This window comes from Strigops habroptila, chromosome Z, assembly GCF_004027225.2.
Source record: "Strigops habroptila isolate Jane chromosome Z, bStrHab1.2.pri, whole genome shotgun sequence".
Taxonomy (NCBI): Eukaryota; Metazoa; Chordata; class Aves; order Psittaciformes; family Psittacidae; genus Strigops; species Strigops habroptila.
Window position 1 is genome coordinate 53,865,717 of NC_044302.2, and position 14,614 is coordinate 53,880,330.

The following is a 14,614-nucleotide window of genomic DNA, read 5'->3' on the forward strand; positions in this document are numbered from 1 at the left end:
GGTGCAGATACACTATGCAGTTTAGACTGACTGCAGGGATTCAGGATGAACCAGTATTTAATTCATGAATTGCCTAATTGATTATCTGCTTTTCCCCATGCTGTTAAAATTCTGTAACAATAGCAGCTGTTGATATGAAAAGGATGGTGCTTGTATATTATTTTAGTTGCCTCCTTGATGTGCTTCAGCAGCTGTGAATGGGCTGAAGACATCACAGTGATGTCAGTCAGCTCCCCTTAAGCCACCGGCAGGTGCTCAGAGATCGCCTGTTTGGGGACCATTTGGTCTGATACAGTCATGGCTGCGCTTTTTAAGACCTTCAGGATTTACTGATGGGAAGGTTATACTTTCTTTCTGTACGTTGATTCATGCACTTGCCACTATTGTGTGCCTTCTCTCCCCCCCCCCCCCCCGTGTTTTATCTGCAGTTACGCGACACAGGTTTGTCAACACTGTGTGTGGCATAGTCAGTAGAAATACCCTTTTTAACATGTCTTTCTAAAGGGACAACCTTTGCTCGCTGATGTAATTAGACTTGCATATTTGGAAAGATGTATTTAGTTTAAAACTAAGATTCACAGATACTATAATCCATATCCCTAGGCAGTAATTTCAGTATTTTTATGTGTGTGCTTTATAAAATACATGCATGCATTTAGCTAGGGATGGCGTTTTAACCCCTAGGGCAGTAGTGCCCTGAGCTCTGGAATGATATCCTCGTGTTTTGATTCCTGTGCAGACCTGTTACAGAAGGATGCCTTTTGTTGCAGTAGCTAAACAAATGTCAGCATCAAATGGTGTTTGGGCTGTTTCAATTTCCTGTCTCTGCAGTTGAGGGGGGCAGTAATCTCACAGAGAAATCACCATATGCCGCCCTTAGAAAGCCAAGCCACTCCGTGCAGCTCAATTTAAGGCTCGATCTGTACAGGGATATTTTCTCTCCAGTCATATTTGTGCCTTTGTACTGTGCTAATATCCATATATTTGTTTGGTTTAGCTGTCATAGTGCAAAACAGCTGAACTTTCAATGGCCATCCAGCATTAGGCAGGGTGGTGGGATGCAGTAAATTCTGGTGTTCAGCTTGGCTGCTGCCCTTGAAACTCCTCAACCACAGACTTGCAGTGAGGAGGGGCTTCTCCTTTGGCTTCTCCCAGCTGGTGAGGAGGGCATTTACTTGCAACCTGAGTACTGGCAAAAAGGGGCCATCTGCTTTTCAGGGATGGTACATGTTCTTAAAGTTTTAACAGCCTAATATAGTCAGGGCGGGGGAATGCAGGGACCACTTTAGCGTCTTCTAACACAAAATGCAGGTAAGTAGTGCTACTAAAACTATTGTGTTTTGATGTAACTGTTGTAGCTGTCTTCGGAGGAGAGAAGCAGTAAGGAAAAACACTTTAGAGGTATCAAAAGACAGGACAACTGTCGTCCTTTCAGCCATGTAATAGAGGAGGTCAGGCAGCATTTGAATATACGCCCGGGAGAGACTATTTCACAGTTGCTGTCATAACTTCAAGGTGACATCCACAGTATTTGTGCTCTGTGTTTACAAACTTGTAACCTTAAGACACTAGAGCTAAAAGGGTCAAGTTATTATTAAAATCATTGGAAAAAGCTCCTCTACTTCAGGGTGGTTTTTTTAAAAGACTTGTGGTGTTTCAGGCATATGTTTCTTGCAGAAAGCTGCCTGCAGAGTGTCACTAAACTGTTGCTGAAAGAGAAGGCAAATAAAATAGAAGTATTTATATACAGATTCTCACTCTTTTTACACATATCTAATATTTCTACATTCAGATGTTTTGGAAATAGAGATAACATTAACTCTGGAGCCTAAGTCCATTTTCTGAATACTAAGAAAAGCCAAAGCATAAATTGCAGGATATGAGTCAGGTCAGGGGAGGTGTTTGCTTTTTTTTTTTCTTCTTGTCAAAGGTAAAATGTTCAGAGAGGTTTCTTGGTAAAATGTTCAGAGAGGTTTCTTCAAATCCAGACTCCTTGTTTGTGTATCTTTCCTCTGTAGACAGCATTTTGATAATTTTGGATTTTGATGAAGAATTTTGTACTGTCTTAATTCTGTGAACTTCATGTGCTTATCTAACTAAATCTATCCTTTTATAATGATGAATTGCGTACAAAAGACTGCACTTCGGCTTAAGATAAAATAAATATTTTATACTCCTAAGTTGAAACACTTGTAACCTATTTTTCCCTTCAGATACATTAAACTGAATTTCTTCAGATTCTTTTCCCTTTGAAAGATAAGCAGCAAAGTCAAACTGAATCTTACAGATTTTCTTTTAGAAATAAAGAAGAAGAAGATATGGTAGTCAGCTTCTTTTTGTTGTTGCCATCCTTGAAATACCAAGGCTGCAAAGTCCTCTGCTCTGCCTTTTTGTGGGTAACCTTGGCAAGAAATTTATGAGGTGACTGGTGATGTCACATAGGATTATTTCTCTGCTTCCATTTACTTGTTCATTACAAATACTGGGAATTTTGTATGTTGAATGCTTTTCTGAAGTTTGAACAGGGAAATTACTGATAAAGAGCCAGTATATGTGAATATTTTTGTAAAGCTGATGCTATAATTACAGTACTTCATCACAGTTACATTTTGTATGATTAATAGTAATCAGCAGAGATGCAATAGATGTGAAAAACACCTGTCCTTTCCCACCTAGGCCTTTTCTAGAGTAGGATTTAAAGCTGTATGTAACTCGTGACAGCATACCTTTAAAATCCTGGTCTGGACAAGGCTCTAGAGATGACTTCTGTAGCTGGGTGAAAGAGCTACGTCACCTGTCTGAAGTACCTGTTCTGGTAGTGCTGTGGATAACTTTCTGCTGAAAGGGAGAATGTCCTGGTGACTGAGAGGGCTGAAGCTAAACAAATGGAAAAAACTTACTATGTGTGGGAACTTCAGGTGATTTGGTGTTGGATTTTTTTGTTTGTTTTGTTAGGTTTTGTTTGTTTGCCTTTTAAATTTAGGTTGTTTAATGGTATCATGGCTGAGTAGATGTTATATTTGGGGTGGATTTGCTTTTATTTAGCAAATACATAGTTGACCCACAGGTAGCTGCAGTGGCTCACCAGTATTGCCCAGCCTGCCTCTCCTCAGGGTGAAGGTAAACCGGTGCTGGTGTGCCAGCCTGGGGTTTGCTGTCTGTGTGTAGGTTTGCCCCCACTCCAGCTCACTGGTAAGGTGCAGTGCTGGAGCCATGCAGGCAGTTGTGGTTTGCACTGTCAGGGGATGTGTGAGGTGGAGGTGTCCTATGTCCCTGGGCCAGTGAGTCTGTGAAAGAGGTGGGTGGCTTTGAGAGCAAGTGAGTGGTAGGATTTATGTGGCACGTTAAAGAAGCAGTGAACAGAAACTTTTCTTTATACATAGCAGATACTTTTTTGAATTTATTTATGACCTGCATTACCTACTATTTATGAAACTTAATTTCAGACTGCTTTCTGCTGCACTCCCATCCTTTGCACATCTGCTATTCTAAGTAATACCAGCAAGTGTTGATTTTTATTTTTTTTATTTTTTATTTTTGCCATCTCTTTCTTCTGATTTCTTTGTATTCTGCCACAAGTTGCATGGCATGGTTTGATTCAGACTGCAAGTTAATCAGAAATAAATACGAAATTCAACATAGGTATTACTGGTGTTAGATTTTGTAAAAGCTTTTATTTATAGTTGACTCAACTTTATTTTAGAGTGCTGGTTGTATTAAACCGAAGGCATAAATTAAATCATATTAAACCAACTTGACAATAGAGGAAAGCAGATTTAAGCCTTTTGTTCCAGCTCCCTGTGATGTTTGACATAAACACATGGGATTATGTATTCAGTGGAAGTCTGTATTGAGGATGCTCCCTGGCTGGAAAGGCAGTTGTTTTATCTCTGTGCTTCACTGTCAAATGAGAATAATATTGAATTTGGCTCTAAGATCTGTTCCAAATCCACTGTTTGTAAATATTCCACCACCTATGCCGTTGCCCAGACTTAGGGCAAATACTGTTTTTGCAGAAGGTGCCAAGTTGGGAGGAGCCACAAACATCTGAGAGAGCAGAATTCAGGCTTTTCATGACAAGTTGCAGAAAGAAGGTGAAATAAGATGCTGTTCAAAATGGAAGCAACAAAGGTAGAAGCAATTCCTATGCTAAGGTAGAAGTAATCAACTATGCAAATAAAAGATGAGGGAGAGTTCAAGGAATGATCTTGAGGATACTTAGGAGTCTAAGTATCATCAATTATGAAAAGAGCAAATAGCATACTGGAAAGTACAAATTGAACAGGGCCTGCAAGGGCTGGGAACTGACCAATCTTAGCTCTGAGTCTGCTGGTGCTGAGAAGTAGTATGGGCAGAGAAATACTGCTGTTACAGTAGTATTGGGTGCCTTGCTCTAGACTGCTATTTGAAAAGCACAACTGGAAGGGCAATGAAAATGAGTTGTAGGAGGGAAGACTGAAAATATTGATCTGTTTTAAAATAAGGAAGGGGAAGGACTAGAGGGAGGCTGGATCTTGAGTCTCGAGGTATGGTAATGTTTGTGCATGGTTATGCACATGAAAGAGGATGGTGATGCTTTTGTGTTTCAAATCTATGGACAGAACTGGAAATAATGCTCCTAAGTGACAACAAAGGAGGTATGAGTGAGAAAACACTGCAAGGTAAAGGTAACAGAGCTGTAGGGTGGATTCCATAAGAGCTCTGTGTGTTGTGTATTGCGTATGGGTCAGATCAGGTAAGTATCTCTGAAGAATGTTTGCATTTGGTTGATCCTTCTGTAGAGGCAGACTCTGCAGCTTCTTGAAGGCTTCCTAGTCTATATTCCTACTTGTTCCTTTGCTAAGGATAGTAGTGCCATCCAGTGCCTCGACACAGGGAGATGTACACTAAGGCAGTAAACTAATTCCACATTGGTTACTCTACGATGATGGCCTACAGTAGACCAAAATGATCTTAAAAAAAAAAAAAGTTAAATGATTTCTAAAAGGAGATAATGGTCTTTGCTTGTCATATAAATGCTGAGACAAGATGACATGTTTTCTGAGTAGGAGGCACACTTACAAATATTGTCTATTCCAATTACTCTATTTTTGCTTCTGAGCGGGAGGAAAGTTAAATGTCACGATTGACTGCTTTGATGGTATTAAGTACTAGAGTTAGAATGGGTCACTGTGAGTGCTTACTGTGATGTTGAATTGTATGTTAATACTTCCCACCAACTGGCTTTTGCATTGTTCAAGCACATAGATGGATGACGTTCAAGAGCAAGGCAGTTATTCGGTATTTTATTTTCAAGCATTCTTGATCCCAGACCTTATTTACTACATGGTATAGAATTGCAGAAGTATTGTTTGGGAGAGATATCTAGAGACTGCCTTCCCTAACTCCTATGTAAAGGAGCTGTCATTTTGCTGAATGCTGAAAATGTCTGAGGATGGAGATCCCACCACCTGTGGTAACCTGTTTCAGTGCAGCTGTAGCTTCATATTGACAAAGATTTCCCTGATGTCTGTTGTGATGCTCTTCTGTTTTCCAGTGGCACCAGTGGGTCCAGTGTTAGACTACCTGCTTTACGGTCCTTCCTGCATTTGCCTTTGTAACTGCTTGTACTAACAGCATTGCCTTTTCGCCCACTGCGGTTATGAGCATTTGTTGTTTCGGCAGTAGTAGTGTACTGAATGTGAGAGGTGTGGGAAATACAATTATAATGCACAAGTATCTCACAACAGTTTGAACAGGCCATTACTGTAGATTTTTAGTTTTGGAAGTTGAGGTCAAAATTGTTTTACTCTGCATACATGTAGTGAAGCAATGAAAGACTTGGGACTAATATTTAAGGATTCCGAATTCCCTTGTGGTGAGTTGATCTGTGCTAACCGCCAGGAGCCCACCAAGCTGCTTTATCACTCCTACCTTCCTCAACGGGAGAGGGGGAGAAAATATGACAATAAGCTTGTGGGTCAAGGTAGGGACAGGGAGATCATTTACCAGTTACCTTTACAGGCAGTACAGACTCAACTTGGGGAAATTAATTTAATTAATTAACCAATCAATAATAGAGTAGGAAAATGGGAAATAAGAACAAATGTAAAAACACCTTCCACCCACCCCTCTCTTCTTCCCAGGCTCAGCTTCGCTTCTGACTTTTCTACCTTGTGTCTACAAGCAGCACACAGGGATGGGGAGTGGGGGTTGCAGTCAGTTCCTAACACTTTGTCTCTGCCACTCCTCCTGCTCACACTCCTCCCCTGCTCCAGCATGGCGTCTCTGCCATAAGAGATAGTCCTTCACAAACTTCTGCGTGGGTCCCTTCCACGGGGTGCGGTCCTTCAGGAACAGACTGCTCCAGTGCGATCCCTTCCACCGGGTCACAAGTCCTGCCAGAAGACCTGCCTGGGCTCCTCTCTCTGTGGGGCCACATGTCTGCAGCCTCCTGTGGGCACATCCACATGCCCTCTGGTGGATGTGGAGGACCAGTGTGGGGTCCTCCAAGAGGAGAGGGGAATTTCTGATCTGGTGCCTGGAGCACCTCCTTTCCCCCACTTCCTCATTGGCAATGCTGTCCACAGAGTTGTTTCTCTCACATGTTCTCACTCCTGTCTCCAAGCTGCTGCTGCACAGTGTTGGGTTCTTTTACCCTATCTTAAATATGTTATCATGGAGGTGCCACCAGCATTGCTGATGGGCTTGGCCTTGGCCAGCGGTGGGGCCTTCTTGGAGCTGGCCGTTATTTGCTTTGTCTAGCATGTGGCAGCTTCTGGCATCTTCTCACAAAATCCACCCCTGCAGTCTTCCCCCACTACCAAAAGGTTGCCACGTAAACCCAATACATCCTTGCTCTTCCAAACCACACTATTGTATAGATTTTGTAATTTTTAGTTGAAAATATCACGTCAGTCTGCAGAAAATGAAGTGTATACAGTTAATGGCTACTTCCCAGAAGCAGTTTATTCAATTTGATTTATCAGTTTGCTAAAAAGCTTCTGAATGGATATAAGTTCTCTTGAGTTCCATTACAACTAAATGATAGTATGTAGTTGCTTTCTTCCGTTGTAGCCTCCAGCTGAAGCCTTATCCTTTGCTTCGGCAGGTAGTGCAAGTAATTTTGTACGAATACAAAGCATTGTTAAACATGTGAGAAAATGCCATCTCTGATTTTTTTCTTCTGGTCATACTACTGACAAGTTTCTCTGCCTTTGGACTTCCATCAGACTTGTGCTAAAAGATGTTATAGACAAAACAAACTGACTACATAATGAACATGTTGAAAATATGTGTACATACAGTATTGAAAGCAAGTAGAAGTCTGACTTTTTTTAACCTTAATTTATCCTGATTTTATGTCAGTTCTAGGAGTTGTGGATTTAAAAATAAATTTGAAGAATGTAATTTTGTTGTTGTGGTTTTTTTTGGTTGGTTGGTTGGTTTTTTACGGTACTTTAGGCAGTATGCTCCTCCACTCCCCTTCAGAATTCAAAAGTTTCCATGTACATTTACATTAACTTGTGTCTCCCACCTAATAAACTCTTGATTCCCTGTGGATGTCTGGACCATACTGCTCAGTATCAGCTGTTCATGTGGATTTAGAAACATACCAAAACTATGGTATGCTTGAAAAACCTTTCTCCTATTTTGACTTAAAGTAACATAAACCTGTTACCTGGCAGAGGTCTTGCAGACTCTTTTCTCATTCTCCTGCTTTTCTGAAAGGGTCTTCACTCCCATGGAAAATGTTGTCTTTGTTTTGTTTTTCAGATGACGACTTTGGGCAACCTGACCCCCTCAAGCACTGTGTTTTTCTGCTGTGATATGCAAGAGCGATTCCGGCCTGCCATCAAGTACTTTGGTGATATCATCAGCGTGGGCCAACGGCTGGTATGGTGGTTGCTTTATTTCTTGTAGTGAGTTTTGATCACACATGCAAATTCATTATTTTATACACAGCCAGTTTACTGGTTATTCAGCTTTAGGTAATAACAGTGCTTTTGCTATGATTGTTCTTTAATAATTTATTTTTTTATATGCTTTCCTCCCTGCCCCCTTGCAGCTCCAAGGTGCACGGCTCTTAGGAATTCCAGTTATTGTAACTGAACAGTATCCCAAAGGTCTTGGCAGCACTGTGCAAGAAATTGATTTAACAGGAGCTAAACTTGTACTTCCTAAAACAAAATTTTCAATGGTGTTGCCAGAAGTCGAAGCAGCTTTAGCAGAGATCCCTGGAGTCCGCAGTGTTGTCCTGTTTGGAGTAGAAGTATGTGCCTTGCTATTCTTGTGCTGTTTTACTGTAATGTCTGTTGGCCCACAGCAGGATTTAGCATTGCTTTCTGTTATTAAAAAAAAAAAAAAAAAAAGTCAATTTATATTGCTTAGAGCTCAGATGTCCTATACAGATTAAATTATTATTGTTATATGAGTTTGATATTATCTCATAATAAAATTTGAGATGAGATACTTTAAACTACAGGCTCTTGTCTCAAGCTTCTTTGGCATTTAAACCCCACATTGAGTTCTCTAGTAATGTCACGGGTAGAAAAATGCATGTTTGAACTCTAATTAAATATGTACTCTAATTTGGCATTGTGCTACTAATGTTTCATAATAATAGTTTTTTGGGGTTTTTTTGCCTTTGGTTTCTCCTCTCTAGACTCATGTCTGCATCCAGCAAACAGCACTGGAATTAGTTGGCAGAGGTCTGGAAGTTCATATTGTAGCTGATGCCACCTCATCAAGAAGTATGATGGACAGAATGTTTGCTCTTGAGGTAAGTTTCTTAGTCAAGGCTTTCTCCACCTTGGGTCTGTATGTTAATTTATCTGCTTATTGTAAGTAAACAAGGAATTTTTAAGGCCAGTAAGCAGTGGACAAATGTGGACTTGGAAAGAGGTGCATGCTCTGATTCTCACAGTAGCTTCCAGGAAGGAGAAGGATTACTGCCTTATTTTTCCTCCCAAAATTACGGTTAAATATGTGGAACTCAGTTTGGGACACTTCTATTTCCAAAGTGATTGTTTTGTGCAATCTGGGTTACTCTGTATAACCATTAGCGTTTTGGGATATTTTCTCATGGAGTGTTATCTATACAGCAGAGTAGAAGTGTTGCAGAGCTCTTGGTTTTGTTGTTGCAAAAGGTATTCTGCTTTTGAAATTCCTTGAAATGCAATGGAATATAGTAAGTGATTCTATTCGAAGCTCCTTCTTGTATGTCTGTCCCTTCCTCTGCTCCTCCTCATCGGAGCAAATTAAAGCTTAATCTCAAGACTGATTATAGTAAAGACCTTCCTCCCCTCTTAAAGCTTATCTAAATGTTGAGAAAGTGGAGATAAATGTAACGAGGATTTAAAAGCACATACAACTATGGGGTAGCAAATTCATGCAAATTATTTTTGATTGTGTACTTTAACTTGCCTACAGGCATCACTGTTGGAAATCAAAACCTGATATATACATTAAGTATTGCAGTTTTTGCCTTGGGCCACAGCAATTATTTGGAAATTGAAACTAATAGCTACAGCATTTGATGCTCTTTTTTTCATAGATATGGAGAAGACTTCTGATTTCTTATGTTTCTCATGAATAAGAGAATTAAAGGCTAAAGGGAAATCACCAGCATATAGCGTTTGATGAAACCCATGACTTTGATTAAATGGAAGCTTAATGTCATCCATCACGTAAAGCGTAGTGACACACACAGAGTGCAGGAATGACTGAAATCATGGACTTCTCAAGTCCATGTGTTGCAGGAGCGGCAATAGACAAAACAAAATATAGAAAACCTGAAATCTGTTTGCCTTATTGTACATATATTTGTACATTTGATTATCATACTGTGTCTGCAAGTGTAGAAGTTGGTTCAGTGTAATAGAGGTTTTTCTTTCTAGGCAAAAAGGTATGAATCATCTTAAAAGAGTGGTTGGTTGCAAAAGCTGTAATCCAGGCAAATTGGTCAATTTTAAGCAACATTTTAGTATGTCTTTGCAATGTTTTTTTTTTTCACCAAACACAAATAAAATGTTTTCCTGTGGTTCCTTAATAGTCAGCATTAAAATACGAGTTGTGGAACACTTGCTGGTTTGTTGTTGATGACCCAGCCAGTTTTTATGGCAGTAGCTTCTCCTCCTACTCCGTGGCTGTGTGTGCCAACATTGTCTCCCTTTTGTGCTGTAGACCGTTTCTTAAAAGTGCTACTGAGGGCTCTGGGCTAGAGCGGGCAAGAGGTGGGCATGCTTCCAAGACCAGGAGAAAGGGACACATGTACTGGTCATGCCACTAATCCTGATGGGCCATGGCAATAGGTTTCTTAAGGAAGTTGGTAAAATACCAGAGTACTGGGTAATCCTACTTTAGTCTCACCATACAGCTGACAGGTCTAATCATGTTCTTTTAATTAGTGAGTCTAACATTGTCTCTTGTTCAGCCTTGTTCCGTACCTGGTGAGCTGATGTGAGGTTTGGATCCAAGGTCCCTGGATTCTTCTCCCTACCTTTCTGGGAAAGGATGTGATACTTACCTTTTCCCAGTAAAAAAGCCCTTCTCTAGTCACAGTGACCTTTCAAGAGTGATAAAGAGCTGCCTTGCAGCGATAACAAACAGCTTCCTCAGCAACCTCAAATAAATCTCACCTAGTCCCACCCGCCCCACATTTCCCCTCACAAAGAATGTGTTTTGATGATGCTGGTGCTGAACCTAAATCTGAACAGGTATACTAGGAAGTGCAGTTTGAACTGATAGCCAAACTTTCATGTCTGCCTGAATGACTCTGAAGAATTATTTTCTCTGCTTCTGTTGCACGCTTAAAAATGGCAGCTAGCAAAAACTTGCAATCAAAAAAAAAAAAAAAAACCCAAACCCCAGAAACCAAAAATCCCTCAAAATTTCCATTGAAATAAGTCAACCAAACTGGCCAAGGTTTTGGCTGTTCTTAATCTCTGCTCTATCTGATGAAGATGCCTTGTGTCACCGTCTTGGATTGTGCCAGTTTAGTCTATTCCTGCTGGGTCTTTTCTCTTCTGCATCTCTCCTATTTGTTCCTTCAGTGTGGATGCAACACACTCACACTGCTTTTATTCATGTTAAAGACTGAAAAAGAAAACCTTTCCTTTCCTTGAAAGTCATCCAGTATGCTTAGCATGTGCATCTCTTCATTCCTACTAATCTCAAAACTATGTAACTATGTAAATTATACTTAGTCCTAGAAGTAGAGTATAAGCTAATGCCAGCCTATTTGACATGTTATGGTATGTTTTGTTTCTAAAGAGAAAACATTCTCTTTTTTTCAATCAACATTTCTCAGAAAGCAAGGTTCTTTAAAGGTAATTTTTTTTTTTCTCTCATCCATACTAGTTAAAAACAAAAACTTGTATTCCTGAAGAAGTACATCTCAAACATTGCCATAATACTTCATATTGATTTTCCTGTTTTTCTTTTTTGTATGTGTATGTGTTTTAAATAAATATGTCATTGTATAGAGTAGGAGAGCTGGGAAAGCTATCTGCTTTGTCTCAACAAAATATCACAAGACTTACTGCCATTATTGCAAACAAGAAGCCATTGACAGGTAAATGTAGCTTAGATACTTTACATTATATAGACTGTAGTTACATACGTGTTACTGATTCCCTAAAATTAATAACTTCCCCCATCAATTGTTTTGTAATTGATCAGCTAAACAGTGATCTGTGTCTGCCCTAGAAAATCAGAGCTTCTATTTTCTTTAGTAATTACAATTGAAACCTGTCTGAAGGCATATATATCTGTATTTTCTACCTCTTGCCCTCCCTTGGCTCATTCAGGACCCCATTAGATTTGGTGAAGCATGCAGCTGAATAGAGAATGATGGAGGGAAAGCTGGCTCCATGAAGAGTTTTACTGCCAATTAATCTGTACAATTGCTGGGGAGCTGATGGGGGCCAGGGGATGGTCAGCCTTTACTTAAAGATAACTTTGCTATGTAGGCAACAACTGCAGTCTTAAAAGTTCGAAAACTTTGCCGTTAGCCTTGTGGCTTAGGCTCCATGGGGGATTGATCCGTTTAGTTGCACACTTAAAAGATATAGCAGACCTCTTTTCAGTTTTGCTTTCTACACAGTGATGCTTTTTATTCTGTAGCCCAAGAACTAACTCAGCTTTACTGAGGCTGTAATGAGATGCTGGTTAAAAGGAGCTGCTGTTGTGCTAGTATGATTTATAAAGTCTGTAGAAGAGCTTTTTGTTCTGTGTTGTGAGGTGATTAGTTCAAACTACGCGCTGTGTAGTTCAAAGATGTAAGTACTAGTATATAACAAGCCCTGAAAGAGAAACTGTTATTCTTGCTTAACGCCTTTAGGTTGGACCTTGCTATTTTCTTTTTCCTCGAGCCTTTCAGATCTGTATGAGGGTGAAGAAGGCTATCTCCTGGACCAGGCAAGCGGAAAGGCTTGTTAATATAACAGGGGTGGGCTTTCTCCATATTGAGTCTGACATGGGGAAAGAATCCAGTACAGCTACGAAGCCTTATTTGTAATCCAGGGCAGCCTTTTTCCTCAGTAAAGTCTAAAACCAGTCACTTTCCATCCTGGCTTTATAAATGACACTGCTTAGTAATGCAGGAATGGAATTGGCAATGTTTTGTTAGCAAGAAATGTTTTTAAAAATACCATCTGTCGTCTTTAGAAAACGTATACTTATCCACATTGGCAAGTATCTCATGCTATTCTCTTTCTGCTCTTTTCTCTTTCAGCGTCTTGCTCGCACTGGAATTATAGTTACTACTAGTGAAGCTATATTGCTGCAGCTGGTAGCTGATAAAGAACACCCAAAATTCAAAGAAATCCAAAATCTCATTAAGGCGAGTGCCCCTGAGTCAGGGCTCCTTTCCAAAGTTTAAAGAGGGTTTGGAGGAAGCAGATCTCATCATCATCTTTAAGAAGGAAGGAAAGCTATGAGCAGACATGTACACCATCTTTCACCCAAAGTTTGGTAGAAGTGTAAAATTAAAAATTTACATACTCGTGTTTGCCTTAGCAAAATTGTCTGGTTATACGTCTGGCTACCAGTATGTTCTGTTTAGTTACAGCTGTCAGAGGCTTTGGTTACCATAGGACCCTTTCATTGTCAAATTTCTTTCTTTATTTAAAAAACAAAAATTAACAGAGGTGCCTGCTAGTCTAAACTATACACTGATTGTAACAGTTCCAAAAAGTGCATATTTCTGTGACACCTCTTGATTGTGCACTTTGTAAAAGCGTTCTGTGATAGTCTGTTTTACTTTTGTATTAATAGAAGATGTTTGCATAGTGGATAAATGTGACATGATACATTTTACTGTTCTATGTAAGTGAAGTATTTTAGTAGGGGAGAACTTAAAACCAAGTAAGATACATGGATTACATGTGAACTTTTGTTCTCTAGGATAAAGTTTAAGCACTTTGCTTTGTAGACAAGACACATAGATCAAGCAGCAGCTGATGTTTGATTGCTCTAGGGAACTGAAGCCCGCATCATGACTTTCAACTACTCTGGAATTGCCTGCCCAACCTTGTACTTCAGTTAACTGTATGCAGACAGAAAACTGACATTTAATGAGTTCTTCCTAAACTGGTGTAAAGTCCTTCAGAGATAGCAGAAGATTACCAAAATGTAAAAAAAAATTGGCAATGCTAGGGATGATAAAGAATAAAAACTTCTCAGCTTTGAGCTGAATCTACTACTGTATTTGGGGTAGGGGTTACCCCATTTTAGTTAGATTGAATAATTCCATTTGGTTTACTCATTTGGCCAAGCAAGCTCTGAAAGAAACCTTAGCTTCTCTAGGTTGTTGCACTTTTTTTGTGGGCTGCAGTTGTGTGGAGTTTAACATCTTTAACTTAGTGATATATATTTTTTTCTGCCTAGAACCAATATTTTTAACACATGATAGATCAGAAAAGCACTTCCTTCATGTTCCAGTGATTTAAACAATGTTGTATTGTTACATTGTGACCAAGACTTTTTTTTTTTTTTTTTTAAAAAGAGTACTGGAAGATGTCCTGCTGAACAGTGGTCTTTTTGGTAGAAAACCAATTACAGTACACGTATTGTTTTAAATTGCTTATTTTCCCCACAAGATGGCTCTAAAAGAATTGTTTCCAAGACTTATAATCTTCCTATGTTCAAAACAAATAAAATGTTAACATTCGCTGTCTCTCTTATGCTTGTGGTATTTATTGAAGAGCAAATCCTGAAAGCTGTGTTTGCCATAGACCTGATTCTGTTTTGTACAGCTGTGGAATTTCTATAGATGTCATGGGAATTTTGTGTAAAGGTCAAGGGTGGATAATGTCTAATAATTCTTCTGCATCTAGTTACAGTGTTATTTAGTGCTCCAGAATATGAGGAATGAATGTTATTCTTCAAATTGGAGGCAGAGAGGTGAATTGAGTTGAAGAACCATTGTCCTAGATCACTGACCTACTTTTTACCTTCTTTTCTGGTATATTAATCACATTGCCTAGCAGTATAAAGTCCACTTATATAAATCAACAGCTGTGCACAAAAATACTATAAATTTCTTAGGAAATAAAGATTTTATTGCTTTCTTTACCTTTATGTGTTGGTGGTACCTAGAGCTAGTAATTGAGAATTAAAAAAAAAAAAAAAA

At 39.4% G+C, this 14,614-nt stretch overlaps 1 protein-coding gene across 4 annotated transcripts in view; it reads left to right on the forward strand.

Annotated features, from left to right (window-relative positions):
• The window catches only part of ISOC1 (isochorismatase domain containing 1), a 16,387-nt gene extending 2,229 nt beyond the window's left edge, over window positions 1-14,158 (forward strand). The window contains exons 2-7 of one of the 4 annotated variants that reach the window (XM_030470073.1): window positions 7,756-7,875; window positions 8,048-8,251; window positions 8,645-8,761; window positions 11,466-11,554; window positions 12,323-12,399; window positions 12,716-14,158. In XM_030470073.1, coding sequence (XP_030325933.1) covers window positions 7,756-7,875; window positions 8,048-8,251; window positions 8,645-8,761; window positions 11,466-11,554; window positions 12,323-12,371 — 579 coding nt within the window. In that variant the 3' untranslated portion in view covers window positions 12,372-12,399; window positions 12,716-14,158. The remainder of the gene's footprint in view (window positions 1-7,755; window positions 7,876-8,047; window positions 8,252-8,644; window positions 8,762-11,465; window positions 11,555-12,322; window positions 12,400-12,715) is intronic. The other 3 variants (XM_030470074.1, XM_030470075.1, XM_030470072.1) reach the window with 3 other exon arrangements.
• The last annotated feature ends 456 nt before the right edge of the window (window positions 14,159-14,614 follow it).